Consider the following 27,839-nt stretch of genomic DNA (forward strand, 5'->3'; position numbering starts at 1 on the left):
TATTTTATTGTTTTATAATTGAATTATAAAACATTTCATTAAACGTCTGAAATTCTGATGTGTATGTTGATACAAATATATATATATATATAAATATATATAGTATATTTTGATTTGTAATCTTTTGATCGGGTTTTCTCCGCTGTCCACCGAGACCTTAGGGGGCGATATGGAGCTAAGTCAAATATTTTGACGTAGAGTGAAAGGTTACAAGCTTGGTATCCACACATGTGAGTTGCTGATGTTGCGCTCCAACTACAGCGAACCACAACAAACTACTCCAGTCGGTCAGTATCAGTGGTTTTATTGTGTATCATAAGTACATTGGCATCTATTTGGTTGTCATTATAGAAGGAAAATTCTCGTTCTTTGGCAGTCAGCTTCAAAGATTCATCTTCGGACAGACGCGTGACTAGTAGACGAAAATTGAATAATGAATACCTCAAACCACTTTGTCTCTTATTTCACATATTATTTCTAACAAGTTTCTCTATATTGTGGGGTACTCGCGTTTTGTCAGTGACTCCATTGTCGTTTTGTTATTGTCAACTACCATATGTAAGCTAGCGGTCTGAGTTCCATTTTTGTACAGACGCAATGGCGAAAATGAAAAAAAAATCGTTGCAACTCATCATCATAATTTTATTATTTTGAATTGAGGGAATTAAAATGGAACTTTGACCATCGAGTGTAAATTGTCAAATGAACACCTCCCTGACTTTGTCATTCCATAGTGAGCATCACATTTGCATGATTCCCAGTGTGCAGGTGTCGTGTCCTGAGCCGAAATGAGGAACTTAAAGCTACTGAAGAGCCTGCAGAGTTCGGAGCTCCAATGCCTGGGGTCGCCGCAGTGTTTGGCGCTCCGCAGCGACACCGAGACGCTCCTGGTCGCCTCCCAGTATTCCATAGCAGAGTTCAACCCTCAAACTGAACAGGTAAGGGAGGTTCTCAGCAGATTTTCTGAACCCTTTCATTTCATCTGCTACATCCCCGATTTGCTTCCAAATTTCAGTTACAAATGTCCACCAATAAGCTCATTGCCGGAATTTGGAGACGGAAGTCATAATGTCAAAATTACAGCGACGTTTCAAGCGTCACTTGACCAAAATACTCCACTATGCGATGAAATGTTAAATGTTCTATAAAATGCTTTGTTACAAAGCGCTATATAAATAAAGATGTATTCACTCATTCACTCCCAAAGACTTATTTATGTCTTTTCAGACTTCACACATTCAATCCCATGTACTTAGGTTTTCTTTTTTCCTACTTTTTTTCAAGACTTAAAGGGTTTTTTTGGGCTGGTACTGAATGAGTCAAATAGCACAAATGGAACAGTATTTGTGAGAAGTATGGGCAGTAGAATAAGTGAAGTACTTTAGAAATCAGTTGTGCGTGTGCACCTACGTGCGTGCATGTTAGGGAGAGAATGTGTTATTTTAGAGTCGTTTGAATTGCTCAGTCCATGTTTTTATAAAATTCCACAAAGATGGCATCTACTTGTCACGTTGTTACTTCCAGTGTGTGTTGAACTCCAAATGATGAACGCTCTGGGATTTGCTCATGTTGCTGATATTTCCTGAAGCCAAATACCCTTTGAAACAGTTTTCCCTCTTTACATAGGTGTAATAGTTATAAATATAATTTCTACATTATCTGTAAAGAAAACTAGTTCTTAGAGAAATGTCCCTTATTAAAACAGTCTTTAACATAATAAAATGAGGCTCCAAATGACATGGCTTGGCAGGTTCACATCTGATACGAGCTTGTTCCTGCTCGAGTTGTGTAGGTTTTTTTTTTTTTTTTTAAATGCTTGTCGCACGTTTTTTTTTGGGTTTGTTTGAAATCCTTTCTGGGTGTAGGTGATAAGCGAGGCCTCGCTGACGGCAGACGGCTACCTCCCAACAGACGGCAGCGGCTGCGTGGTCGGGCTGCAAGACCTGGCGGAGCTTGAGTCAGCATGTTTGGCCACGGCTGGCGGAGATGTCATCGTCTTTGTCTTCAACACCAGCCAGGTACGTTGCACAGGACAGTGTGATTCTGTGTCAAACCAATTACTTGTCTACTCATAACAGTTGGAGTGCGTCGGCAGTGTAGACAGTGGGCTGACCTCCATGAGCTGGAGTCCTGATGAAGAGCTCGTCATTCTCACGACAGGTCAGCTGAGAAATTAATTAAATGAATACAGCGTTCCCCTGCTATATCGAGGAACTGTACTTAAAAAAAAAACATACCAAAAACAGGAAAAAGTATCAGTGATTCATGTTTCTTGTAGGTCAGGAAACCATCATCATGATGACCAAAAACTTTGAGCCCATTACCGAGTTTGCAATTCACCAGGATGACTTTGGTGAAGGTACAGTGAGTCATGTTTTTAATTTATGAAAAATGTAGTCATAAATACTGTTGAAAAATGTAGTCATAAATACTGTTGATTAACATAGTCGTCTTCTTGACGTAAGACTCCCTCGTAAGAGGGAGCACATAACTCCTACTCTGGCATCCCTTCATTGGCTCCCCATACATTTTAGAGTTATTTTCAAGATCCTCTTATTTGTTTTCAAATCTCTGAATAATCTCGCTCCACCTTACCTCTCTGAGCTCATCCGCCCCTACACACCTGCCCGGCGCCTCAGGTCTGTGGACCAGACATTATTAGAAGTTCCAAGAACTAAACTGAGGCTCAGAGGCCTTTTCTGTTGCTGGTCCCTCTCTCTGGAATGACCTCCCACTGAACATTCGGCAAGCCTCCTCGCTGCCCATCTTCAAAACCCTCCTCAAAACTCACTTGTATTCTTTGGCACTCGACTCTGCATGACTTAGTTTTGTTCTTGGTTTTACTGTTTGGTGCTTTCTACCGCCTTTATTACCGATTTGTCTTACTGTTTATTGTGCATGTTAAATTGCTCCATGTACAGCACTTTGTATGCAGTGATGGCTGTTTGAAAGGGCTCTATAAATACAGTTGACTTGACTTGACAGGGAAGTTCATCACAGTGGGCTGGGGCAAGAAAGAGACACAGTTCCACGGCTCAGAAGGCAAACAGGCTGCGCAGAGGAAGGCCCAGGTTTGTGTGTGTGTTTTTTTTCTGTGTATCTGTGTGTGTGTGTTCATAGCAGCTTTGCTATTCTTGAATCCATCAAACGTATGAATTTTTGGACCGCTTCTGCTTGAATTTCTGTTTATACTTGTGTACATTTACCGGTAATTTCAAATTTTAATCCATTTTCAGTTTTTAAAAAGTCCCGCATCATAGAATTTTAAGGGAAATCATTCCATTGGTTGATGTGAACAAATTGTGGAAAAAGTGAAACGTTGTGAATACTTTCCAGATGCCATGTAAATACTTTAGTTATTACCAAACGCGCTTGCAGGACTTCAAGCCGGCGGCACAGTGGGACGATCGCCGGCCTCGGGTGACATGGCGAGGGGACGGACAGCTTTTTGCCGTCAGTGCCGTTTGCCCCAATACGGGAGCCCGCAAGGTCCGGGTGTGGAACAGAGAATGTGTCCTGCAGGCCACCAGTGAGCCCATTGATGGCCTGGAGCACCCTCTGTCCTGGAAGTAAGAAGTTTGTTGATTAAAAGTTGATGTTATTTGCGCAAGATGTCTTGACATTAGCCAACTCAAAACCTAAAGTCTCGCAAGTTTTGGTTAGTGTAAGTGCCCGATTCATACTTGAAAAAGAATAATTCTAACAAAAGAAGCTGAATAGTTCACAAAATTCATGGTTTGGTCCGTATCTCGACTTTTGTTATCATGATTTTCGGTGTAGTTCAGCATACACTGACAATTAGGAAAATCAATGTTGTGTTGTGTAATTAGGTTAAAAGTTCAAGGGATACCTCACATATTTGTTGCCATTTGCAGTTTGACTCACAGCATATCCATCCATCCATTTTCTGATCCGAGGGTAACGGGCATGCTGCAGCTTATCCCACCTGTCTTTTAGGCAACCAGCGTACACCCTGAACTGTAAACAAAATGCCTCGAAATATGCCCCATGTGCCTGATGTGTCACATGATTAATGCAATTGCTTTTCTCAAGAGTTATTAAAAACAAAAACAAACAAAAAACACACAAACAAACATGTTTCAGACCCTCCGGAAGCCTGATGGCAAGCACTCAGCGCCATCCAAACAAGCACAGCGTGGTCTTTCTGGAGAAGAATGGTCTGCTGCATGGAGAATTCACCGTGCCTCTCAGAAAAGACCAGGCCAAGGCATGTTCATGCTTCTATAGCCCGCTATCCTATGCTTTTTGGGCAAAAGATTGATGTGACCCTCCCACCCCCGCCCCACCCTCCTCTTTAAGGTGAAGGAGCTTCTGTGGAACAATGACTCCACAGTCCTGGCCATCTGGTTGGAGGATTTAACAGCGGGCGAGGACGGACGCGTCAACACTTGTGGTGAGTTCAGTCTACTTGTGAGTGTCTCCTACACACTGCATACATGAACATCGTCCTGTATCGTCTGCCTGTAGTGCAGTTGTGGACGGTGGCAAACTACCACTGGTACCTGAAGCAGAGCCTGGATTTCGGCACAGACCCAAGCCATGCTCCGGAGTGCATGTGCTGGGACCCTGAGCGGGCCCTGCGGCTGCACATGGCCACCCGCAATTGGATCTACCTGGCCTACGACTGGGGCTGGACGACAGAGAGGAGCCCGGGCACGGATGCCTCGGACCACGCCAACGTCGCTGTGATTGACGGAGGTAATGACCAATTAGATCGGAGTAATGCTGTTGGTTAAAATGATGAAAATTTTATAAATCACTTCCCTCCAGACAAGATTCTGGTGACCACCTTCAGACATAGCATTGTTCCTCCACCCATGTGTTCGTTTGAGCTCCAGCTCAGCTCACCTGTCAATCAGGTAACCTTCCTCTGCCAGCCTCAGAGGACCAATCAGCTGGCGGCACTTACCGCAAATGGAAACATAACCATCTACGACCAAGGTGGGTCTCCAAAGCATATTGCGTTTAATAGTGTTCCAATCCTTATACTTAATTAACATCACACCTTCCTGATTACATTCAAAATGCGTTCTTATTAGAGCTGTCAGTTTAGCGCGTTTTTATTGGCATTAATTTAAATGAATTTTAACGGGATTAAATTTTTTCTCGCGAGATTAACGCGTCACACGTCACAAGCGGATGTTACGTTGCTCTATAAATACACCAGAACAAAAGGAACTAGCGCGCTGCAGAAGTCCACGCCCATGTCTGTTTTACCAGCCATGGCAGCGCGAGACACCGAAAACGGATACTTAAAGAGTTTATGAATGGAAAGTTTACTTTTAAAAAGTTGCCAGATTGCTCCACTGACAAGATCAAAGTTACCTATTCTTCTCTCTCTGTGTATCATACAGGTATACGATGTATGCCACTGACGCGATTGTTACTTGTTTGGAACTATTTTGTGTGGAAGGTTACAGCGTTCGGTGTCCATATAAATAGAGAGGGTGGAGCTTCTCTGTGTTCGTCTGACAGTGACGGTGCGCAGAGGCGGTGACATGACAACGAAAGTTCAGCGGTGCAGTGGTAGCGACCTAGCGAAAATAAAACGTCTCCAGTGTTGTCATCGAACCAAGTGTAGTCATCCGAAATGAGGTAGACACAAAAACCGTAGAGAGACTTCCGCGCAAGAAGTACCAACATAATCAACATAGCCCGACTGTGTTAGGAGGAGTCAAACCCCCCTCTTTCAGAATGGCATAGAAAACTGATACATGATTCCAAGTTGATGAGAGCATTAAAATGGGGAAAAATAGGACAAAAAATGTAAAAGGAAATTCAGAAACGATAAAAAATATGTGAGTAATCACGATTATTTTTTTAGTTCATTTGAGATAATTATGACAATTGCATTTTTAATTAGATTAAATATTTTAATTGTTTGACAGCTCTAGTTCTTATGCTTAAATATCTTAAACGACTTAATAACAATGATAGTTGTAGTTGTAACACAATCGTGGGAGACAAGTAAAACATCAAGTGGAACTTAAATTAGCATTGTTTTGCAAACACTTTTCGTTTTATTTATTTATTTTTTGGTTAAACTAAAAATATTACACATTGAATTTGATGTTAACCCTTATTAAATAATGGTGGACCGAGAGGAACTCCACCACAAATGAATATGTCATTTATTACAGCTGAGGTAAATGGTAGACCTACCACAAAAACCTTTTGGAACTTTGCCAATACTTCATTAATAGGTAATTTACGACAGCAGTAGATAAGCTCGAACATTATTCTTAAACTTGCTTGAATTTGACTTCAAAGGTGAATACTGGTGACTCCAGTTTAAAGCAAAGCCTTGTGGAACTAACAGCCGCATATCTGTTAAATCTTAGAAATGCTTGAATGTGTAGTTAAAAGGCATTTAACTACACATTGTGTAGTTAAAAGTTACAAGCAAAAAGCATTGTGGAATCTGCCACAAATGTGTCTGTCTATGCATGAAACTTATCATTTGCCCCTTTTAATTTGGCAGATTCTGGAGGAGAACCTGATAAAGTTCCAAATGAATTTAGAACTATGATTCGTCCCCTGGTCTTCAAGAGAACTTTCAGGTAACAAAACTGTCAGTTATGAATTTGTAAATGCAGTACTCTTAAAAGGGTTACTTGTTCTTTTTGTAGCACGGCCATTCACCAAGAGGCGCCCCTGTTTCTGCGACATTTGCTGTGGCTAAAGGACAATCTCTTTGTGGCTGTCAGCAAGGGTTTGGTGCCCATGTCCTCTGCCCTAATACTGCTGCGTCCCAGCCAGGACACAGAAGCTAATACACTCTCTGTCAGGTACTGAATGAAACGAACCCTGCTGCAGCAGTGATGACAGGTTGAATTATTCAGGGTTTTTCCCCCCTTTTTAACCACTGCAGATGTCGGCTGGAAGTGGATGGTGTTGTGACCAACGTTGTCCACTGTTGTAGCACGCGTTTGGTGGCCCTACAGCTAGAAGACGGCCGCATCAGGAAGTTCCTCTGGGGTCAGTCGACAACACTCACACGAGACAGTTCCATGCTTGAGCTGACTCCACACTTGTCTGTACTCACTGATCTGCACACATGGGACAGGGGGACCATGGCCCGGTACAATTGGTCATACACGTGCAATGTATACGTGGCATAAAATTATTGTAACGTTATTGCTCTTTGCCAGTCATTCATGTTAACTGCCACCTCGCACAATAGAAATACACAGAAAAACTAGGAAAAAAAATCTACAGCTCCAACATCATGAGACAGTCAGTCACATGAGCAAGCATATTGTACATCATGTGATTAATGTGATTGGCCTCCCACCACTTATTGCAGGTAATTGCAGGTTTTGCACAATAGAAATAAACAAAATACCCACTAATAATCCACAGTGCATCATCTAAAAGTAATATTTTTGTGTAGATTGTGCTGATCCTTCATTAGAGGATTGGCGCGACTCCAGTGGGTGCAGCGTTAACTTCCCCGTGCCCTGCACTCAGATGGCTCTCTGCAGCGTGGATGGCCAGGTAAATCCAAACTGAATAGTACAGATTCATTGGTGCCTTGATTTACTGTGCAAGTGCCCAGACTCTTTCTTGTTGATGTTTTTTGTTGTTGTTTTTTTTTTTTCAAGCCAAAATTTGAGTTACGTGCAAGCTTTAGATCCACCTTGAGTAAGGTGTTTTTTTCCCCCTCTATTTTCAAACAAAGTGTTTTGTGGGGGGGGGGGGTTGGTTGTTTGTTTATTTATTTATTTTTTTGAAGTGGCAGGGACCATCTGGAATAGATGAATCATCGTGAGTCATTTCAATCGGAAAATTGATTTGATATATGAATAAATTAACATATGATGTATGAGTAAAATGCCTTCCGAACATGGTCGTGGATTAAATTAAACTTGTAAATTGAGGTACCACTGACTTGTTGTGATTTAAAACCAACACTAACTTTAATTCAGGAGTGTGTCCTGGGCCTGACAGACAGATCTCACCTGTACGCAGCTGACATGGAAGTAGGTGGCCATTTTGGCAAGCTAGCTGACACTGGCAACATGTCCCCCGTTCAACTTGTCTTCGTCATTTCTACCTTCAGCTCGCCTCCAACGTGTCGTCCTTCATCGTCTGTGACGACTTCCTGGTGGTCACCACGCACTCGCACACATGCCGCTGCCTCCAACTGAGCAAGCTCAGCGTTAAAGGTACAAGACTACCACAAGACTTTTTTAATTCAATGACATTTTCCATGATTTATGAGTGGACAATGTGGGTCCATATTTTTACAGTTTATATTGAGACTTAATCATGCTTAAAATGATCTGTGTAACCCAAGGAGTTTGGGTGAATGCTCAAATGCAGGGAAAATTAGAGGGAACATTGCTTTGCAGTGAAGGAGAGATTATGAGGGTATACTGTACAATTCATGTACCCATGCAAGAAGAAATAAAGCAAATTCCAGTAGAAAAAAAACAACAACAAAAGTATTTTGAATATTGTCATTGTTTGATTTTTCCCAAATCTAAAGGGAATAACGTCAATTTAAAATCTGAAATCAGGTTTGTGTGTGTGTTGTGGGGGCGTTGATAGGGGAAACAAGGCATTTTATTTTAAGGTCATGTCACTGAGTCCTAATAAACGCACTTGGGAAATGAAAACCCCCACAGCGCTGCAAGCAGCCTTGGCCCAGGACGGCGGGCAGAACGATGAGACCCTACGACGGGTGGAGCGGGGTTCTCGTGTGGTCACAGTGGTGCCACAAGACACGCGAGTGGTCTTACAGGTTAGTCGCGAATGACCATCCTCTGCCGCTCACAATCACCTGCAGATGTTCATCGTGGTGCGTTTGTGTGTGCAGATGCCACGTGGGAATTTGGAGACTGTCCACCATCGGGCTCTGGTGCTGGCGCAGCTCAGGCAATGGCTGGATGAGTAAGTAGAGGAGAATGCAGAATGCAGAAGTCTGTCAAGGCTCAATACTCGTGTGTGTGCGTGTGTGTGCGTGTGTGCGTGTGTGTGTGTGTGTGTGTGTGTGTGTGTGTGTGTGTGTGTGTGTGTGTGTGTGTGTGTGTGTGTGTGTGTGTGTGTGTGTGTGTGTGTGAGAGAGAGATGTACAGGAAATAAAGATTCATGCAGTGACTGATCTTTTGTTTTCCAGTTTGAGGTTCAGGGAAGCTTTTGAGTGTATGAGGAAACTGCGCATCAACCTCAACCTCATTTATGACCACAACCCAAAGGTACTTGCAAAGCTCTATTATTGATATTGCCATGAATTATTATTTTGATGTAATATATATGGAAGAGGTGACACTCACCCATTTTGTTTGCATTAGGTCTTCCTCGAGAACACACACACGTTCCTCACGCAGGTCAACTCCATCAACAACATCAATCTGTTCCTCACAGAGCTCAGGTCAGCCCAACATTGTTATGTGAAGACCCCGGCTGCTATGAGTTCTTTCATTTTTTTTAATCTTGCATCTTCTATGGCGCCGTCAGGGAGGAGGACACCACGAGCAGTATGTATCCTCGCCCCGGAGGATGCCCGCAGCTCCAGCAGTCACCGCACGCCTCTGGATGCAAGAAGGTGGATGTGGTGTGCGATGCTATTCGCAAAACAATGGAGGACACAGACCCCAACAAGTTAGTGACAACCGTCAGTGGGAATGAATAAAAATACATTAAATGGTTCGAGGGGGGAAAATATCTTATTTAATTTCAGTTTTGTTTGCCCAGGAGACTTAAAATTGTAAATACATATGTATTTATGTATTTTCTTCGTCCACATTTTATTATTTTAATCTTTTTTCATTAATGGGCAATTTAAAAAAAATGAAAATGTTCTCAATATTTAATTTTAAAAATATGTAATATATAAATCGCATGACATGGCACCTCTAATATGCCATTGTGTTATTTTCCACAAATATCTATAAAATAACACTCCAAAAAGGTGCTTGATTCCCATTGGTTCAGGTTCTGTCTCTCCATCCTAACGGCGCACGTGAAGAAGTCAATTCCTGAGCTAGAGATTGCCCTGCAGAAAGTCCACGAGCTTCGAGGTGAGCAAGACACTTTGGGACACTCTGATATTGTTCTCTGGTTTGTCACAAAGAGCACTAAACACACAGCATTTTTTTTTTCCAAGCCAAATGTTCGAAATGGCTCTGAGTACAAACAAAATTTGCCAACGCGTTTGCAGTGAACCCCCCTGAAGGAGACGGTGGCGTGAATGCCGAGGAGGCACTGAAGTACCTCCTCTTCCTCGTCAACGTCAACGATTTGTACGAACACTCACTCGGCACGTACGACTTCGACCTGGTGCTTATGGTCGCCGAGAAATCACAGAAGGTACAAAAAAAGTATGAGCGTCATTGGTTGCTTGTCTGTGTGCGCTCTGCGATTGGCTGGCAACCAGCCCGTGGTTTACCTCGGTGCTTGCTCAGTAGTTTAACTCTGAAGAGGATAAGCAGCATATGGTCATGAATGAAGTGAGAGGTTTTAGAGGCAAAGGCGGCCAGATTTTATATGAGTGAAAAACCCCGATGTTGTATGTGCAACAGGACCCAAAAGAATACCTCCCATTCTTAAACATGCTGAAGAGCCTGGAGGTCAACTACCAGCGCTACACGATTGACAAACACCTGAGACGTTACTGCAAGGCGCTAGTGCACCTCAGCAACTCTGGTAGGCCTTCATTTTGCCTCAAACGGAAAGCCACTTGTACACAGAGGTGGGTAGTAGCGGGTTGACTTTACTTGGATCTAAAACGCTTCAGTACGACTGTTCCAGTTCGGTTCTTATGTCCTGTGCATGCGTGCATTTTTATATTGTATTGTATTTTATTTTATTTTTTTTCTGATGATGACAATAATAACCAAGTATCGCTAATTCTAACCATCATTTGGCTAACAGCCCTTTTTGCACACTTACATTGTGTGTTTATGCACTACGAGTTCTGAAAACAATCTTGATCCCCACCCGGAATTTCAAAAGACTGCCAACCGGCACCAGATACCGGTTTAGAGTGGCAGAACCGACAGCGAGACCACACTGCGTAGTCTGTATAGCTCCAGTGCAAGGTCTCTGGTGCATTGAGAGATTACAGCTGGTTTGACCGTATTGTATTTTTATACAAACATGTTAATGTGCATCATATAAAACATTTTATAACTTGAGCTTTAAATTAGGAGAGTATTGATTGGATCACTTAGAAACCAACCTATGTTGAGCCAATGTACCTAGTATGCATTAGAAAAATCTCACAGATAATGAGCAAACAAAAAAGAAAGAAATTATGGTATTGTGTTTGGCTAATTTCAAGGAAAAGTTATCCGCTGGAAAAATGTTTTTTAATTTTTTATTTGTTATCGTGACAGGCCGACATATCACTTCCCTATTTGGTACAATTTTGCAAATAATGTAACTCAATATCTTACCGTAATTGTGTGTTTTGTTTTAGGAGATGAGCATTTTCCAGAAGTTTTACAGTTGGTGAAGGAGCAGAAACTTTACAGCCAAGCTCTGCGTCTGTACTCGGCCGACGGTGCTCACTACAAGGTACATCATATTCCCCACCTTCCCGCTCAGCTTCCTATCACAAATGCGTGACCTCCCCCAAGGCACTGAGCCGTGCCTACGCCAAGCACCTACTAGAACAGCAGCAGGCAGAACAGGCTGGCCTGCTGCTGTGGAGATGTGGCGAGCTCGACAGCGCCCTGCAGGCCTTCGCCACCGGCGCCAGCTGGAGAAACGCTGTCTGTGTGGCGCAGCAGATCCCGCTGTCCAACGACAGGCTTGCCCTGCTGGCCCGAGAACTGGCAGGTAACCATGGCCACTGAATGCTCTGCCGCTTAGCACAGAGGCACCATATTCATATGCAAGGCTTTGGTGATATACAAAAATTTGATCATTCAAGATAAACGTTTTTTTCCTGATCATTGTGACCTACAGTATAACTTGTGGAACTAGATTAAAAAAGAAAATACTGGTAAGATAAGGACGTTGGACAACTGTGCTCTCCCTCCTATAACTGGGTTGTGTTCAGAATCAAGTAGTCACATTCAACTTGTGAAATTGGTGAGCACACAACTGGCATCTTTTGATGTGACTTACTTACAGGTACTGTAACTGCAATGAAGAAAGACTTAATAAATGTAGTGTCTCGGTGTCCTCAGCTTTGGGATATAAGAGATGATGTACACAGTGATGTGTTTAATCAGACACTGGTTCCTGCTCAGCCAGAAATATACCTCAGGGCTTTCTTTTGCACCTATGAAAGAGACATCTTGCCAAAGTGTGGTCTCCTTCTGATCTAAATCAGCAGGAAAATTTCCCTATTTACCTTCTGGTAGACTGCTACATAATTTAAAATATATACTATATATATTTGATACTGCTACTTTGCAGGAGAAATTATGTATTAGAAATTATAAGATTGAATCAATTTTGTTACGTACGGTAAAATTGTGTTTGTAAGTGTGCCTTGATTGTCTTTGCTGTTTATTTTGTTATTTGGTAATTATTTGCCTTCAGGAAAGCTGAGCGGACAGCGACGCTATGCGGAAGCAGCCATGTTGCTGGACCAGTACGCCAAAGTAAGTTGTTCACACAAAAACAGTTGTTTGTTATCATTAATGGTAATAATAGTTAATTTGTTTTTGTTTTTTACCATGCAGGACTGTGAGGAGGCCATATCGACGCTGATTTCCGGTGCGGCCTGGGAGGAAGCGCTACGACTGGTTGGTTGGAAAAAAATAATGCACCCATGTGATCACAATAATAGCACTGACAGAACAGCCCCGTAGGCTATTCTTGTTGTCCTTTGGGCTAATTAATAATCAGCCCAGGAACATTGGACAACATTCCCCATCTAATTTTTTCCCCTTTACTGTTCATGTATGTCGTTGAATAAGCACTGTTTTCGACAGCTGCTTCACATCTGTTGCATTCAGTCCACCAATTTCTGGCACCTGTGAAGTAGTATTCTAAACCACTTTGTTCCTCCCAGTTGAAGTTTACTGTCAAAATAAGAAAATATAAATTGCGAATTACACATTGTGCATTTAAAACAAGCCTCGAAAATAGTCAGATTGCTTAAAGCTAGCATACAGGTTTAAAGGAAAACACTATTGACCTATTCACGGTTAGCATCAATCGCTGCGATTTTAGAAACAAAAACAAAGTTATTTCATCACAAATGGTGGAGTAACACATTAAGGACGTTTTTTTTTACTCTATGACTATTATTACAGCATGTTAATAAGTCACTTAGAGTCTAAGTTTGTACTAGTTTTCTCTTTGCCTGCATTACTATATTATACTGCCTCCAGGTAGCCAAGGCAGGCACACCAAAGGAGCAGTAAAATAATTTGTGATGCACAAAATGTTTAAGTCTTTTCTTTTCTTTTTGTCCTTACTCTGTTTTTATATGTCCAATATGGTAAAGTGCAATTTTTCCTCTGTTTTTATTTTATTTTGACGCAGGAACTCATAAGAATTCCTATTTATTTCAGGATAGATAGTTTCAGATATGAGTCATTTGATATATGGGCATGGTCACGCAACAAATTCACCTCATATATCTTCTCGCCTCGCATCTGTGTTGCGTAGAGTCCACCAACTTTGGAAACGTTAATCCCGGCCCATGATGTCCTCTGTACTTTGAGCCCTACTGAATATTTTTCTGAATATGCCCCGTTTCCGACAAGTGCTTCACACATTTATTGCCTTGATTTGTACAAGTACAAAATGTAAAGTACATATGTTAATCATGCTTTAGTTTCCACCTACTGTTAGTTAATTGGAATATTTTTTTTCTATGCTTGAGATACACATGTACGACAGAGCGGACATCACAGAGACAGACCTGAAACCAGCCCTGGTTGAAGGTAGTTTAAAAAGCCATTTTGTGCGCAACTTTTTTCTCTGGAGTAAAATTTTCCCTCTCCTCCACCCCGCCTCGCAGCTGCCTTAGCACAGACTTTCCTGGTGGAGACGCAGGCGGCCGCCTTCTTGCGCCACCGCTCACGCTTGGCGCTGGTACGGCAGCAGAAAGAGGACAAAGCCCGGCGGATGGGCGTGCTGGGTGAGGATGCGGAACGGTGATACGTTGCCAAAGTAACCTCCGCGTTGAAACAAACCAACATCTCATCTCATCTGGCAGATGAGGACGGTCCTGACTGCGTGGACGCTGAACTTTACTCCGAGGCCAGCAGCGTCATGAGCGCGTCCAAGTACTCGCACAGCAACTCGCGTGTCTCCTCGTAAGACACACACATGCACGAAGATAATACCCTTTAGACATCTTGGTCAAATGAATCATTTCTATGTGGTGAGATGTATACAAAGGGCCGTTAATGCATATAGATGCTATAGATCGCAGGTGTCAAAGTCAAGGCCCGGGGGCCGCATCTGGCCTGCCACATCATTTTATATGGCCCGCGAAAGCAAACCAAGTATGTCAACTTCCATGATGCTAAAGTCTGAACCAAAATTTGTAATTGTCATATGTAATCCATAATAACATGGGGATATTGCAAGCATTTTCTCGTTGCCAAAACCCTTCTTACATTAACGTAAAAAAAAATAAACAAGTCATTCTTCTTGACTTCTGATTCCAAAACTAGTTATCCATCAAATTGTTCTGCACTGTGTATGTAATATGTGGTAGTGATCAAATATTTATATGGTTTCACAAAATTCTGTCATATCGACCCTCCAAGGGAAACCGTAACTTCAATGTGGCCCGCGGCAAAAATGAGTTTAACACCCCTGCTGATTGGTGTCCAAGTCTGTCCCTTTAATTAAAAAAAATAATACATGAAAAGTTTTAGCTTTGCACACAAGTGTGTTCCTGAGTTGAGTGGGCGTATAGAAACCATAAAGTCGGCAAATACATGAATAATGAGTGGTGAATGTAGGTAGCACCGCCACCAAAATAAAATTGGCACATATTGTCTCTAAGCATACAAGACAGATATGTTTGCATTTAAATTTGGGAAACTGCTTCCTATTTTACCAGAATATGACCTAATTTGGTCTTGGCACTGCTTTTTGCCAGGACCCGCTCTCTTGTCTGATACTCAAATACAGTCTTGGGGTTAGAGGTGGTAGTAACCAATGTCTTTCATCAAGTGGTGTTCTTAAAGCTACTTCGCTTCAGTCAACAATATTTTCAGAAATTAATGAGCGTGTGTGCGGGGCTCGGCTGCCAGTTGCCCATTGCCAATGTATATGTGTGATACTGATGTTGGGGGAGTAAAATCCCCAAAATATAATTCACACTCTATACATCTTTGATTCTTTAGCCTGAAATATTATATTTGAGTATAAATATGCAACCAAGCGCCATTAAATGTTAAATAAGGTGATATTTTAGGAGGTCTTCCAAAAACCGCCGCAAGGCTGAGAGAAAGAAGCTGAGTCTGAAGGAAGGAAATCCCAAGGAAGAAAAAGCGCTCATGTACGCCCTAGGAGAGATCATCACCAGCGTGGACAAAATGAGAGGTGAACGCCGTACGCTTGAACTTTTTGAAGGCACTGTGCCCATTGTGGGGGATTCATGTTTCTGTGGTTTGATGCATTATCGTGTTCTGCAGAGGAGATTCAGGCGCTGCTCAAGGCTCTCGTGCTCTTCCGCTTCGACAAGCAAGCCGATGAGCTGCGGCTCGTCTTTCAAGAAGCGCTGCATGCCATGGAGGAGGCCATCCCGGAAGTGTGGCCTCAGGACACGCACAGCAGCCACGCACCGGTAACCACTTATCTTTCATCACATTCATGACCAAAATAGCAATATGATCCATTTTCAGATGTATAGTTCAGTCTACATCAGAAATAGACATACAAAATAAGAATCATCCTGTAGCGATAAGACTTGTAGTGGGTCATCAAGGACACACAGTTTCTCATTTCTTTTGTGAAAATGGTAAATTATGACTTTTTAATTTTCAATATTTCAAATTATTAAATATTTGGACTTAAAATTGGAATTATGTAATACTTGATCATGGGTGTGTATATACATATAGTTTCAGTAGTGAGGCATCATTGTAGAAAACAGTAACATTAACATTTTGTAGTTAAACATTTTTTTTTCATTTTATAATTAATGTAATTGTTTAACTACATTTAAAAATAATTTTTATTTTGTGATGAATAACTACCATTTAAAAATACCTGATCTTTCTCATGGTTTTGTTAAATTACCGGAAACATTTTTGTAAAGTTGCTCTTACAATGTGCATTTTTTTAATTAAGAAAAAAATTTAATTGGTAAAGAACAGATGACTAAAAAGGTTTTTTATTTCTATTTATGAAGTTTATTTCATGGAAATGTTCATTTTTTTTCCAATTAACAAAAACAATGGAAGTGTGTAAACATTGCAGCTTTTACAGGTTCAGGGGGATTAAGAGCCTAAAAATATAATTTATAGTTGATGCATAAATAGTTTCAGGCTCAATAAATGCCTTGCATTGTTTCAAATGAAAACAAATCTCTGAATGTTTCCATTTGTGTGTTTGCTGCTTTTCAGCTGACGGGACCCGACTCAACGGCCAACAGCATCATGGCTTCCTTCCAGCAACAGCAGGCTTCGCTAACATCACAACAAGGTCAGCAGGACAGCGCTTCAATTTTGTTCAAATTACCACACAAGCACTACACACACACACACACACACACACACACAAGGAGTGTGTGTGATTAAGACTAATTTAACTTCACCTGATAGCAAAAATAAAAATTTTCCACTATTTCTAAACATCAAACTTAATTGGTTTATACACATTACATTAAAGAAACATTTTTGGGGGTCTTTGGTCTTTCACGCTTTTATTTTTGTCATGAAATGAATATCCTTCAAAACATTCTTTGAATCTTGTCTCCATCCAGATATCGAGATCTTTACTCCGCCTACCATGAGAACCGGAGTCGAGTGGAATCTGGACTTTTGAGCTCAACCCTTTTTTTTTTTTTTGTAATATAAAATAAAATAAAAATTATGTAAAAGAGATTCACTTGCGGCAGTATTTCTTCATTCAGAACCCAGTTACAAAGTGGTACAAAAAAAAAAACAAGTGGTCATCATCCCAACATGGATTTGGCCTAAGCAGACAGCTGCATTTCCCTGCGATTGCAAGCTGGCCGCCTTTGTCCTACTTCATCTTCCTTGGGGCTCAGCCAAGGCTTCCTTAGCCAAAGGGATTCTCAGACAGTGGGGAAGGAGTCGCACATGGAGAAGCGTGAGGAAGACAGGTAGCTGGTGGCTAAATCTTCAATTTGATTCAGACACAACAGGTTTGCTGCCTGAACAAGCTGCTGCACAAATGAGTTTTTGGAGGAATCTTTTTGCCCATCTGTACTTGTCCGTGAGCCATGTGACTCATCTTGTGCAACATATCTCACATTATGGGGCTGTAGTGCGAATTAAATAAAGGCCCACCGAACTGGTTTGCTGGTTGTACGGCTGCCTCGTTACACTCGAGCCTCTCTCTCTGTGATGTAATTCTGAATGTTCCAGATCTGACCAGTGCAGTGCTGCACAATGAGCTGATAGTAGCTGTCTTCACCCTGGGCGATCTCCAAACATCGCTTTGTGTCGCGGTTCAGGATCGATGACCCCTAAAAAATGGTCAGTTGTTTTTTTTTAAATTTTAAATTAAAAGTTGTTTATTATGGTTTTGCTCCGAACCGGGAGATATCCTCTTCTCCCTGCTACTACCCACCTGCTTGAAGTCCCAAAACATGTTGAACTTCTTCTGCTTGGCTGTCTTGCACTCGTAGAGGGCTGGGTAGACGCCACTGCCGGGGTCCACCAGGCAGCGGTTGCTGTTGTACGTGTGGGATTTGATGCCACCCACATAGAGCTGCCCGTTAGTGCGGTAGTAGCAGCGCTGTGGCAAACAGTGTGAAATTACAAATTTGGAAGCTTCCCACTGGAATTCGTGTGGTTGGGTGAGGGCGGGGACAACATTCAGCAAGGATCTTAAAGAGCCTTTCTAGAATTCAGAGAATCGTTTTGTAATCCATTGTCCCTACTAGTGAGAATAAACAGCATACAAGTAGGGTACATGTACCTTAAATTGGACTTCAAGGATATTGGTTTAATGCACAGAGGGCCTTCTATCGAGCGTGGGCTCATACCTGTGGGGCAAAGTAGTGGCACGAGTAGAGGATGGGTGTGCTACCCGGAACTGGACCCTGGTCGATGCACAGATCCGGCTTCAACTGGTTTATTAACTGCAGAGAGGAGTGGAGCCAATACGGATAACGCTGCCGTTCATATGGAGTATTTGCGCCCCCTTGCGGGAGTATAGTCATTGTGATCATTCCACTGGTTTTAGCTATTGCTAATACAGGACGTGGTTTATCCTTAGTTAGCTATTTGTGTTTCCTCAGAGTGTAAAATAGTTGGATGCCATGAAGCCAGTAATGCATTGGAGGTTAAAGCTACTTATTGCCATTTATTACGGTAACGATTAATCTTTACCTTTCTAATAAAACGTATTGCATTTCTGATTATAGTTATTGTGCAAGCTCACAAATCATTACTATGCAGCAATTGAGAATGGTGCCAAACATGTTACAGTGACTTATCATTTACTGGGCAGTCGTTGTGCCAATATCTACCTCAAGTGACATTTGACAACACTTAAATCGGAATTACATATTTTTCACTCACGGTTTTGCCTCACGCACGTACACCGAACAAATCTGCTTATCCTCACAAGGGTCGCGGGGCGTGCTGGAGCCTACCCTGGCTGTCAGTGGGCGGGGTACACCAGGAACTGGTTGTCAGCCAATCGAAGGGCACACATAGACGAACAACCATCCCCGGTCGCACCCACATCGAGGGACAATTTTAGAGTGTTCCATCCATGTTTTGGGGATGTGGGAGGAAACCAGAGTACCCGGAGAAAACCCACACAGGCACTGGGAGAACATGCAAACTCCCCACAGGAAGACCGGAACCAGAACCGAACCCTGCACATCGAACACCTACACTGTGAGACGGATGCGCGAACCAGTCGTCCACCAATAAAAACAAACGTCAAATTTCCAATTGGCCAATTGGAAAACAGAATACCAATTACCGTAGTTGATTTTAACCACTCAATGTCGATGCAGAGTAGAAAACTCAACTTGTCAACTAGTCCGCTAATTGACTGATCCCAGACTCCCACAGGCAAAACAACAACAATTGCTTGTGCTCACCGCTCCGTAGGCCACTAGGTCTTTAAGAGGATCCAGCATGGGGTAAACATTATCCAGGTACCACTTGAAGGGCTTGCACTTGAGCCGTTCCCTAAGCGCCTTCCGTTCTGACACGTCGCCCATGTCCACGCCATGATTCTGAGGGAGAAACATGGACAAAATGACCACGTGCTGGCTATTCTCTATTTTCATTTACCGGTAATTGATTATTGAGTTTCGTTGGCATACATTTTTGTGGGGCACATTTCCAGAAAATGTCTGTGAAGTTTCAATGCATAAATTTGGCAATAAGGCAACATCAAGTTTTGTTTTGTCATATTCAGACATTCTCATGACACATGACACATGACACATGGGCACATGTCATGACTTGAGATACAAGTTTGGTTAGTTCCATGACCACCCTAAATATTCAGAACACTATTATATCATCTTTCACCAATGAAATGAATGCAAATACGATTGATCCGTTCCAGCCAAGAAAAAATGGCACCTCATATTATGCTTTATAAAAACACACATTAATTACAGAAATAAAAAGAATTCCACTATTTTCAAAGCACCGCTACAATTCCCATGGAACATTTATGGGATTACGAGTTCCTCTGGAATTGGTTTCTGACAACCAACCTGCAAGGGAAGGTTCCAGGCGATGTTGACGTTGTACTTGTACTCATCCATCCACACCTCGGCCACACGCAGTGCATTTCGCTTCATGGTGATGCTGAGGTCGGGCAGGTAGGGCTTGCTGGCGCGCTCGATGTGGGCAATCTTGGAGCAGGGGATGACCTCCACGCTGCCGCCGCACAGCCACACCTGCAGGCTCAAACACAGCCGACCTGCCGGATCACGCTGAGCAAACCTTCCGCCTTTGTTTAGTGCGTGAACCGCACCGGAGTCTTACCCGGATGCCCAACTCCACATTCTCCCCGCCATATATTTTCATTCCTCCATCCAGGCTCCCGATCTCGCCAAAGAACTTGCGGTCGGCCACAAATATCCCCATGATGGACGGGCTCCTTTTGTGGGCAAGAACATCCCCCAAAAAGTGCTCAGCTTTGTTCCAAATTGCCACTGGTCAGGCTAGGAGTAACTTGTCTGTGTGCATATTGCATCAATTAGAACTTTCCTCACAAATGTACCTTGTTGCATTAAAAAAGTGTGAATTTCTAGTAAGAACCACTATAAAATTAATTTATAATGAAAATGTGTTAATTTTAAGAATATTTGTCCTTTTTTTTCTTTGAACTTACTCAATTTAAAAATTAAATTGACAGATATTTAGATTTTCCTAAAACATGTTTCATTTTTAACTATAATTGAATAACATTTTTGAAATATTTATTCATTTAATAGTCGAATTTTATATTTAATTTATTTCCTATAATAGTTAATATAGTTCTAGATCTATGTTAACTACACTTTGAATTTATTAAAAGTCTGGTTTATGCTTGAATGTTTATGTCTTAATTTTCCATTAAATTTGAACATTATTCAATTTTTATCAATGGAGCACACCGCTGCATGCTCACAGTTTGGCAGCCACAGATTTTGATGTCTTACATCAGGTGTCACCAACATTTTTGAGGGTGAGAGCAACTTCATGTGTACCGATTGTGTGAAGGGCTACCAAATTGATACACGTCTGAAATAACATATTTGTCCAAAATACCTTCAATAATATGAGGATGTGTTATTTTTAATACTTGATGATTTAAATTGTCAGACTTTGATCGTGTTTCGAAATGTCTCACAGTACTGCCAATGTTTGCATTTTTAAATCATAATTTCTACTAGCAAATCACAATGTCCAGGCACTGGCGGGCTACTCAAGTGGTCTTCACGGGCTACCTGGTGCCCGCGGGCACCATGTTGGTGACCACTGTCTTACATTATTCCCCCCTATTTATTTATAAAATAGAATTTTATAAATATTTTCAATTGATTTTATTTTAATTATACTATAAATTTGAGTGTTATCCATGCTCAGTATTTTTAAACATAATTTTACTTTAAATAAGAATTTTATGAAATGCATCCCTCCCTTCATTTTATAAATCCGCTTATCCTCACGAGGAGCGTAGACGTGGGGACACCCTGAACTGGTTGCCAGCCAATCGCCAGGCACACATAGATGGTGCCCGGCGATTGGTACAACTTGAGTGTTCCGTTAGCCTGCCAATGCACGTTTTTGGGGAATGTGGGTGGGAGTACCCAGTCGTAGTACCCAGAGAAAACCAGAGCCAGAACCCCACACCTCTGCACTGTGAGGCGGATGTGCAAACTTTTTCATGAAAGTGTTTTTCTTCATTTAACTGTAAATTCAAATTTATGACATCATTTTGAAAATTATAGCTTATTTTGCCTGCTGCTTTCATAATCATATCAGTGTATGAGGCCGAAACTCAAACGTGCGACTCACTTGGCAGGCAGCGACTCGTCCTTGAGCTCGTACCACTCGGGCCTGAAGGACTCGTACATGCACCAGAGAGCCCAGTCAAAGGCGTCAGCCGCCGGTACATAGTGGGTCACTGTCAAGTCGTCATAATTGACCCGATCGAAGACGGGCGTCAAGATAACCGTGCGGTCCTCCTTGATGCGTGCCAGCAGCGGCTCTGCCCTGAGCGCACAAGCGGATGTCAGTGGTGGGAAATGTTTCCAGGCGAACAAATGCATTGCTTTGTCTTAAACAAACTCTTTTTCGCCGCCACCATCTATGTTGATCTGTTTTCATACATGTCGTGTGCTTGACGTAAATCCCCGGCGACGACCAGGGATGACGTACAGGAGAGAAAAATGAAAATAGGCTCAACCAATGTAGCTGGATCGCACGGCAGACACATCGATACATCGGTTAAATAAATGCACCCCTAGTGCACACTGTCGTTAACAGAGTAGTGTGTGTGACATGCCGAAATCACCTACATCCAATGAACAAAAACGTATGGCATAGTACAGACACGCAAATATATACGTGATGGATGCGGCTCCTCAGTCAGCTACAGTAAGATTCATCATTCTTCACAGAGGATTAAAAAATATAGATCTGTGAGTTGGGCTTGGTGATATGTACCCCCTCCCCGCAAAAAAGTTTTTTTTCATATCATCTGAGGTCAAATATTATTATGATGGCTCATATTGAATAGCCAGCTTAATAGCATCTGTATTGAAAATTAAATAATTTGGATGGTAGTTTCATGTTTTATTAACACATGAAGTACATTTTTAAAGTAAAATGAATAAGATAAACAGAATTTTTTATTTTTTTAAGTTTTACTCAACAGTACTACAAATGTGAACTACACTCTTGGAGTGTTTTACCACATATGCAAGACCCAAAATAATCAATTTCCCCCTCAAGAGTAATGAAAATGCCTTAAAATGTATAGAAAATCGGAGTTATGATTCTACACATGGTGTTAACATCAATGCCACTTGCAAATGTGCAGGTACAAACGATGAAGCGATTCCACTACTGGTGGCAGTACACTAGTTGGTAGCGGCTACACTGCCCATGCCTCATATGTAGGCGGTGCAAACTCCGTTCGCATTTTCATGCTTTCTTCATAATAATTAAAAATTATTCAAAAGAATTACACAGGTTTGTTGTGTTGCCTGTTTTTGAGGACACCGACCACGTTGTACATCAGCTTAATTTGCCATTGTGCATAACTTTTCTTGTAGCAATATCCTCATCTTCAGAGGATAAAGTCATGTCGTGGCTGCACATTCAGTCATTGCTTATTGTTATTGTCTTACTACAATATACAGTATTACTTTCTGTTAACTTTTTCAACTTGCAAACAAAAAACAAAAGTAGAAGGTCAATATTGAGTGGCTGTTGTCACGCACATTTTCGCCTTTCACAGTTGATCGCCATGAACAATCTGAAATGTATCACCAACATGAATCTACGAATGTGGCAATCTTACAATCGCCCAGCCTTTCGATGAGTACAGTCTTATGACATTATCCTCCTATGTGATGCTTCACCGGTTGTGTTCAAATATCTATTTGATAACACGAAGAAAAAACCTCCAAGATGTACCCTGATGGGAAAAGCTGAAAGTAAAGGAATTAAATCATCGCTTTGATCACAGTATTTTTTTAACCCAAGTAACTATACTTTTACTTAATTACAGAGTACAAGTACATTTGCGAACTCTGAACTCCAGAAGCATGGAAATGGCAAGACGACACCAACCACTGCACGTGGACTTCAATATGGGCGTCCAAGATGGCCACCACGTCACCGGTGGCTATCTTCCATCCGGACAGTCTGGCCTGGGTGAGGCCGAGCTGCTCCTTGTGCACCACCCGCTTCAGCAGACCCGCCCGCTCCTCGTGGATGACCCCAATGTAGTCGTCCAGCTTCTCCTTCAGGTCCTCTGTCAACAGATGGGTTGGTTCAAATGTGTTTCAATAAATTGAAGGTGAAGAATGTCAAATTGATATGCAACCTTTGCAAGAAAAAGACATTTGGACAGCCCTCTTTTAGTTCCTGTACCGTTTGTGCTGTGGTCATCCACCAGTATTATCTCTCTGAGCAGGCTGGCGGGGGTCTTGTCTATGATGCTGCGGATAGCCCGTTTGATAATGGAAAGTGCTTCATTCAGGTAAATCAACACCACGCTCAGGCTGGGGAGATCAGCAGGATACTTTTTCTGTATGCATCTGTTTTTGAAGAAAAAACATGAAACACATGTGATGATAATTCATGTCATTCAAAATGCTGCATTATGATAGATCATGATAAGCATGTCCACTGAGGGGCATATCGGTGGGCTGGGCTGGGATAGCGCGACATGCAAATAAGGAGGAATGTTTTTCTGATACGTGTATTTGGCATATCGTGTGAATAAGAAGTGGTCAGCGGGGGTGCGAAGGTCGGGTTTCGATCTGAGAGGAGACGCGACTTGTGTTGCCTTCGAGGAACTTCGCCTCCTTTGCTGATCAGCAAAAGACGATCTGTTCCTTAGTTGAGTCGAGTCTTTTCATTCAAAGTTCAAGGTGTTCGGGTGAATTCCCAGATCCCCAGTCCCAGATCAAGATCAGCAGCAATCCCGTCCCCACTATCCAGTGTTGATGGTACACGGCTTCCGCCTCATGAGACTAGTTTTTAGCAAACTACCATAATTAGCTAGTAATTAGATAGCTAATGATTACTAATTACTAAAATGATTACTAATAATCATTTTGCTTTAAAGCAGACAGTAAGCCAGGGGTGGCCAACCCGCGACTCGCGAGTCGCATGCGGTTCTTTGGCTGGTTCAATGCGGCTCCCGCTCTCTCACACGACAAGCGTCGTCGGCAGCGGCGATGCCATTCAAACAAGGTGCCAACTTCACAGAACGTGCTCTGTCAGCCCATCATCAATCCCGTTATTTGATTGACATATCGGCAACCAATCAGATGCCTGCATCACCGCTCATGCGCAAACAACGGCGCTAAGTGCTAAGCTAGTCAGCGAATTACTTCTGATTTTAAGGCCGGGGTGACCAATACGTCGATCACAATCGACCGAGAGCCAGCGAACTGGTCCCAAGTCGATCGCGAGGGTTGGGAGGAGGAAATGCGTGGGGGGGGGGGGGGTATTTTTTTGTTTGTATCTTGAGCTTTCTTTCATTTTCGGCCCGTTCCGACTGTTGCTCATCGTGGTGTGCGTGCATATGTGCGCAGTGCACTTGTGGGCACCCGCGTGAGTGCGAGTGCGCGTGTGTGTGTTTGTGTGCGTGTATGCTTGCACGGACACGTGCGAAGTTGGTCGCTTCAAAAGTTGATCTTTGGCCAAAAAAGTGTGTGTGTGTGTGTGTGTGTTCACACGCACGTGTGCGAGGAAGGGTATGATGTGGCTCTTTGCAGTAACGGTAAAAAAGTGGCTCTTCGTCTCTGACTGGTTGGCCACCCCTGCAGTAAGCCTACGAGAAAGAGTCCTGTGGTGTGTTCCAGCAATCTCCGGCTGTGTTTGTGCGGGAGCGCATGGGTTTATGTTACAGCTTACCTGGGGTGCCGCGTGTCGGGAATCTCCCTGTTGAGCGGCAGCCTGTCGCTGAGGAAGGCGTTATAGCCATACTTTGCGAACAAGTCCTCGGCTTCCTTCTGCTCCTCCTCGCTCAAACCCTCGCCCCACTTCTTGAACAGGGCCGAGTTGGGGAACAGCTTCCTCACCACCATCTTATTCTCCTTCTTGTCCTCCTTTTCTGCCTTGTTCTCAGCTTTCGACAACACTGTAGCTGGCTGCAGCTTGTTTACCGCTTTGACTGTAGTATGGAAAATCGTTTCATTGGTTATTCCATTTCATTGAAATCCAGGTCAAAGTCCACGTATCGACTTCATAACCTGTTTGGTATGCGTCTGTCCACACTTTTTAAAATTTGGACTATCATATATTTTTACAACTGTTCTACCTGTTGATCCACAAGAAGGCTGTCCTTTATCTATTAGCAGATGTGTTACAAGAACAACCATGTCACACGCACACACACACACACACACACACACTTGTGTTTATTTATTTTTGTAATTTAACTTTGGTGACATGAGAGAGAAAAAATACATTAAAAGTTTGAGTACAGTAGTTCCTTGTTTATCACGGGGTTTACATTACAAAATTTCCTACGATAGATGCAATTTTGGACAGATGATCCAATGTAACTAGCTGTGTTTGGCGCAATCAAGTTAAACATACTACGGCACCTAAAAAAACCATACCCCTCAAACCATTGCCGAATGAAGTTTTTATAATTCTTGATAGTAAAAAAAGTTACATTGTGTTTGAAAAGTAGTTTGAGTGTAACTTCAGTTACAGTAAATCAAATTGAGTGTTGCACTAGATTCTCAAATACAGTACGTGCATACATTTTACATCTATCTAGGTATTGTGTGTGTGTGTGTGTGTGTCAAACATTTTTATCTATCAATTGCATTAATTTATACAATAAAACAATAAGCTAATCATTTAATAAGATTGGTGAAGAAAATAAAACAAAAAAAACACAAATTTTATGGTGGGATGTGAAATGAACTCAACACACATACAATAAAAACATACATTAAAAGTAATGCTTTGGTTTTATGATTAATTTATATTTAATTACAAAACAATTAATGAAACAATTAATACAGGGAAATTCATATATTTCAGCCAAAAAATTATAGGGGGGGAGGCATGTAAAATGGGACCAGCAACGGAAAAAGTTCGATCCCCTCTTTGCACCAGTTAGGACAAGCGGTTGGTTTGGATATAGCACATGCATGGCTTTATTGGATGGAAAAATGAACCCCCACAACAACATCCAAAAAAAAAAAAAAAAAAAAGGACTCACGCATCCTCTCGATCTTAGTTTCCATCTTTTCCAACCTCTCGAATATCCCCCGCCCCTGGACGGAGTCGTTGTAGATGACTCTGTGTAGCCTGTCCGAGTGGCTTTGCACATCCCTCCAAATGGTGGCCAGGTACAAGAGACTGGAAGCCACGAAGGCGAACAGCAGGACACCTTTGAGCCCTTTGGGCCTCATGTCAACAGCACCTGGCAAAACAACAGAGGGGAGGAGGGAGTGATCTTTGGCGTTTTATTCCGTGCCCTTCTTAACCCTCCTCCTTTTCCCATCCAGTCAGTTTAGGTAGGCCGAGTACGGCCCTATACATGTTCAGTACAGATCAAGCTGAAATGTTCTTGCTTTCATTTACAGCGGAAGCTCAATTTACTGGACCCAACCAACGGGCTCGGGATTTGTCATTGCCACGCTTGCGATCAGCGGTGCGTTCTGACATTTGTAAATAGAAAGACTCAAAATCGAAGAGTATGACATGTTACAAGTCCCCCACCCCGCGGCAGCACATTTCAATGAAAGCATTGATCCAGTTTGATTACGTACAATCTTATGTTACGGTACAAAGAAGTTATTTCGACTTGTGTTTTTATGATGAGTTTTTTGTTTTGGGGTGCATGCCTCATTTGTTGATCAGTTTAATGCTTATAAATACGAGTGAAGGAAAGCAAAACGTTTTGGCTGAATGAAAGTTACATAAAAACATAAAATAAAAAACAAAATCAAACATGTTTATTTCAAGTTTGTTTTGATCTGTGCTTTTTTCAAATTTTACTCATCTGATTTCACTTGTCTTTCTGTATTAAAAAAAAACTTGATACCAGAGAAGGGAGAAATATGTTGACAAGTATTTCTTTTTATATTTATCAGTTAGTGTTAACTGTGGAGATTAATTTAAATTATTTAAACCGGCGCACCCCAAACTACGGCCCGCGGGCCGAATGTGCCCCACCTCTGCATTTTCCTGGGCCCCCGGAACAATACCAAATATGTGTTTTTTACGTTTTTTTTAGTTGGGGGGGGTTCCCCCTCCAGGTCTGACCAGGTGATCCAGACTTGTAGATGCATAGGACATAACATTCTATTCCACCCCTCTGCAATCGGTGCCCTATTCGGAACTCCTCTCTCCCAAAAATAAATAAATGAATAAATAAAATCTGCGATGCACTCCTGTCAAAAAAAAGGACTAGTGGCGAAAAGATTAAGTAAAATAAAAAAAAAGATTGGTTATTATTTATTTCATAAATTGTGCCTGTCAAGAGCCCGGAAAAAGGTTAATACCTGGTTATGTGCGGCTTTTTGGAAAACA

General features: G+C 42.1%; 2 protein-coding genes across 2 annotated transcripts; one reads left to right on the forward strand and one right to left on the reverse strand.

The window, feature by feature from the left end:
* Positions 1-172: 172 nt before the first annotated feature.
* Positions 173-16,995, forward strand: elp1 (elongator acetyltransferase complex subunit 1). Its single transcript, XM_052051985.1, has 36 exons — positions 173-287; positions 762-938; positions 1,866-2,018; positions 2,079-2,160; positions 2,279-2,359; positions 2,986-3,071; positions 3,379-3,569; positions 4,105-4,228; positions 4,321-4,414; positions 4,489-4,719; positions 4,792-4,962; positions 6,503-6,581; positions 6,651-6,809; positions 6,893-6,999; positions 7,415-7,518; positions 7,950-8,003; positions 8,084-8,189; positions 8,652-8,767; positions 8,843-8,916; positions 9,143-9,221; positions 9,318-9,397; positions 9,484-9,627; positions 9,961-10,046; positions 10,187-10,335; positions 10,548-10,671; positions 11,447-11,544; positions 11,607-11,808; positions 12,520-12,581; positions 12,663-12,725; positions 13,814-13,874; positions 13,952-14,071; positions 14,150-14,249; positions 15,365-15,492; positions 15,585-15,736; positions 16,518-16,596; positions 16,877-16,995. The coding sequence occupies exons 2-36, from the start codon at positions 789-791 to the stop codon at positions 16,936-16,938; spliced, it is 3,951 nt and encodes a 1,316-aa protein (XP_051907945.1). The 5' UTR covers positions 173-287; positions 762-788; the 3' UTR covers positions 16,939-16,995.
* LOC127592183 (probable polypeptide N-acetylgalactosaminyltransferase 8) lies at positions 16,738-26,726 on the reverse strand. Its single transcript, XM_052053137.1, has 11 exons — positions 26,524-26,726; positions 25,200-25,458; positions 23,706-23,872; positions 23,403-23,586; positions 21,621-21,818; positions 20,103-20,217; positions 19,829-20,014; positions 19,199-19,336; positions 18,128-18,223; positions 17,710-17,877; positions 16,738-17,605 (listed from the first exon to the last, which is right to left on the reverse strand). Exons 1-11 carry the CDS (start codon positions 26,714-26,716, stop codon positions 17,459-17,461), a joined length of 1,851 nt encoding a protein of 616 aa, XP_051909097.1. The 5' UTR covers positions 26,717-26,726; the 3' UTR covers positions 16,738-17,458.
* Between the last annotated feature and the right edge of the window lie 1,113 nt (positions 26,727-27,839).

Source organism: Hippocampus zosterae, chromosome 1 (genome assembly GCF_025434085.1).
Source record: "Hippocampus zosterae strain Florida chromosome 1, ASM2543408v3, whole genome shotgun sequence".
In the NCBI taxonomy this organism is placed as follows: domain Eukaryota; kingdom Metazoa; phylum Chordata; class Actinopteri; order Syngnathiformes; family Syngnathidae; genus Hippocampus; species Hippocampus zosterae.

Coding starts and splice junctions, on each gene's coding strand:
- LOC127592183 (XM_052053137.1), bottom strand. CDS start 26,716: ATGAGGCCCAAAGGGCTCAAAGGTGTCCTGCTGTTCGCCTTCGTGGCT. Junction 21,819..23,402: donor ATTGAAGTCCACGTGCAGTG/GTTGGTGTCGTC, acceptor TTGTGCGCTCAG/GGCAGAGCCGCTGCTGGCAC. Junction 20,015..20,102: donor ATGTGGAGTTGGGCATCCGG/GTAAGACTCCGG, acceptor TTGAGCCTGCAG/GTGTGGCTGTGCGGCGGCAG.
- elp1 (XM_052051985.1), top strand. CDS start 789: ATGAGGAACTTAAAGCTACTGAAGAGCCTGCAGAGTTCGGAGCTCCAA. Junction 10,672..11,446: donor AGTGCACCTCAGCAACTCTG/GTAGGCCTTCAT, acceptor GTTTTGTTTTAG/GAGATGAGCATTTTCCAGAA. Junction 11,545..11,606: donor CCGACGGTGCTCACTACAAG/GTACATCATATT, acceptor ACCTCCCCCAAG/GCACTGAGCCGTGCCTACGC.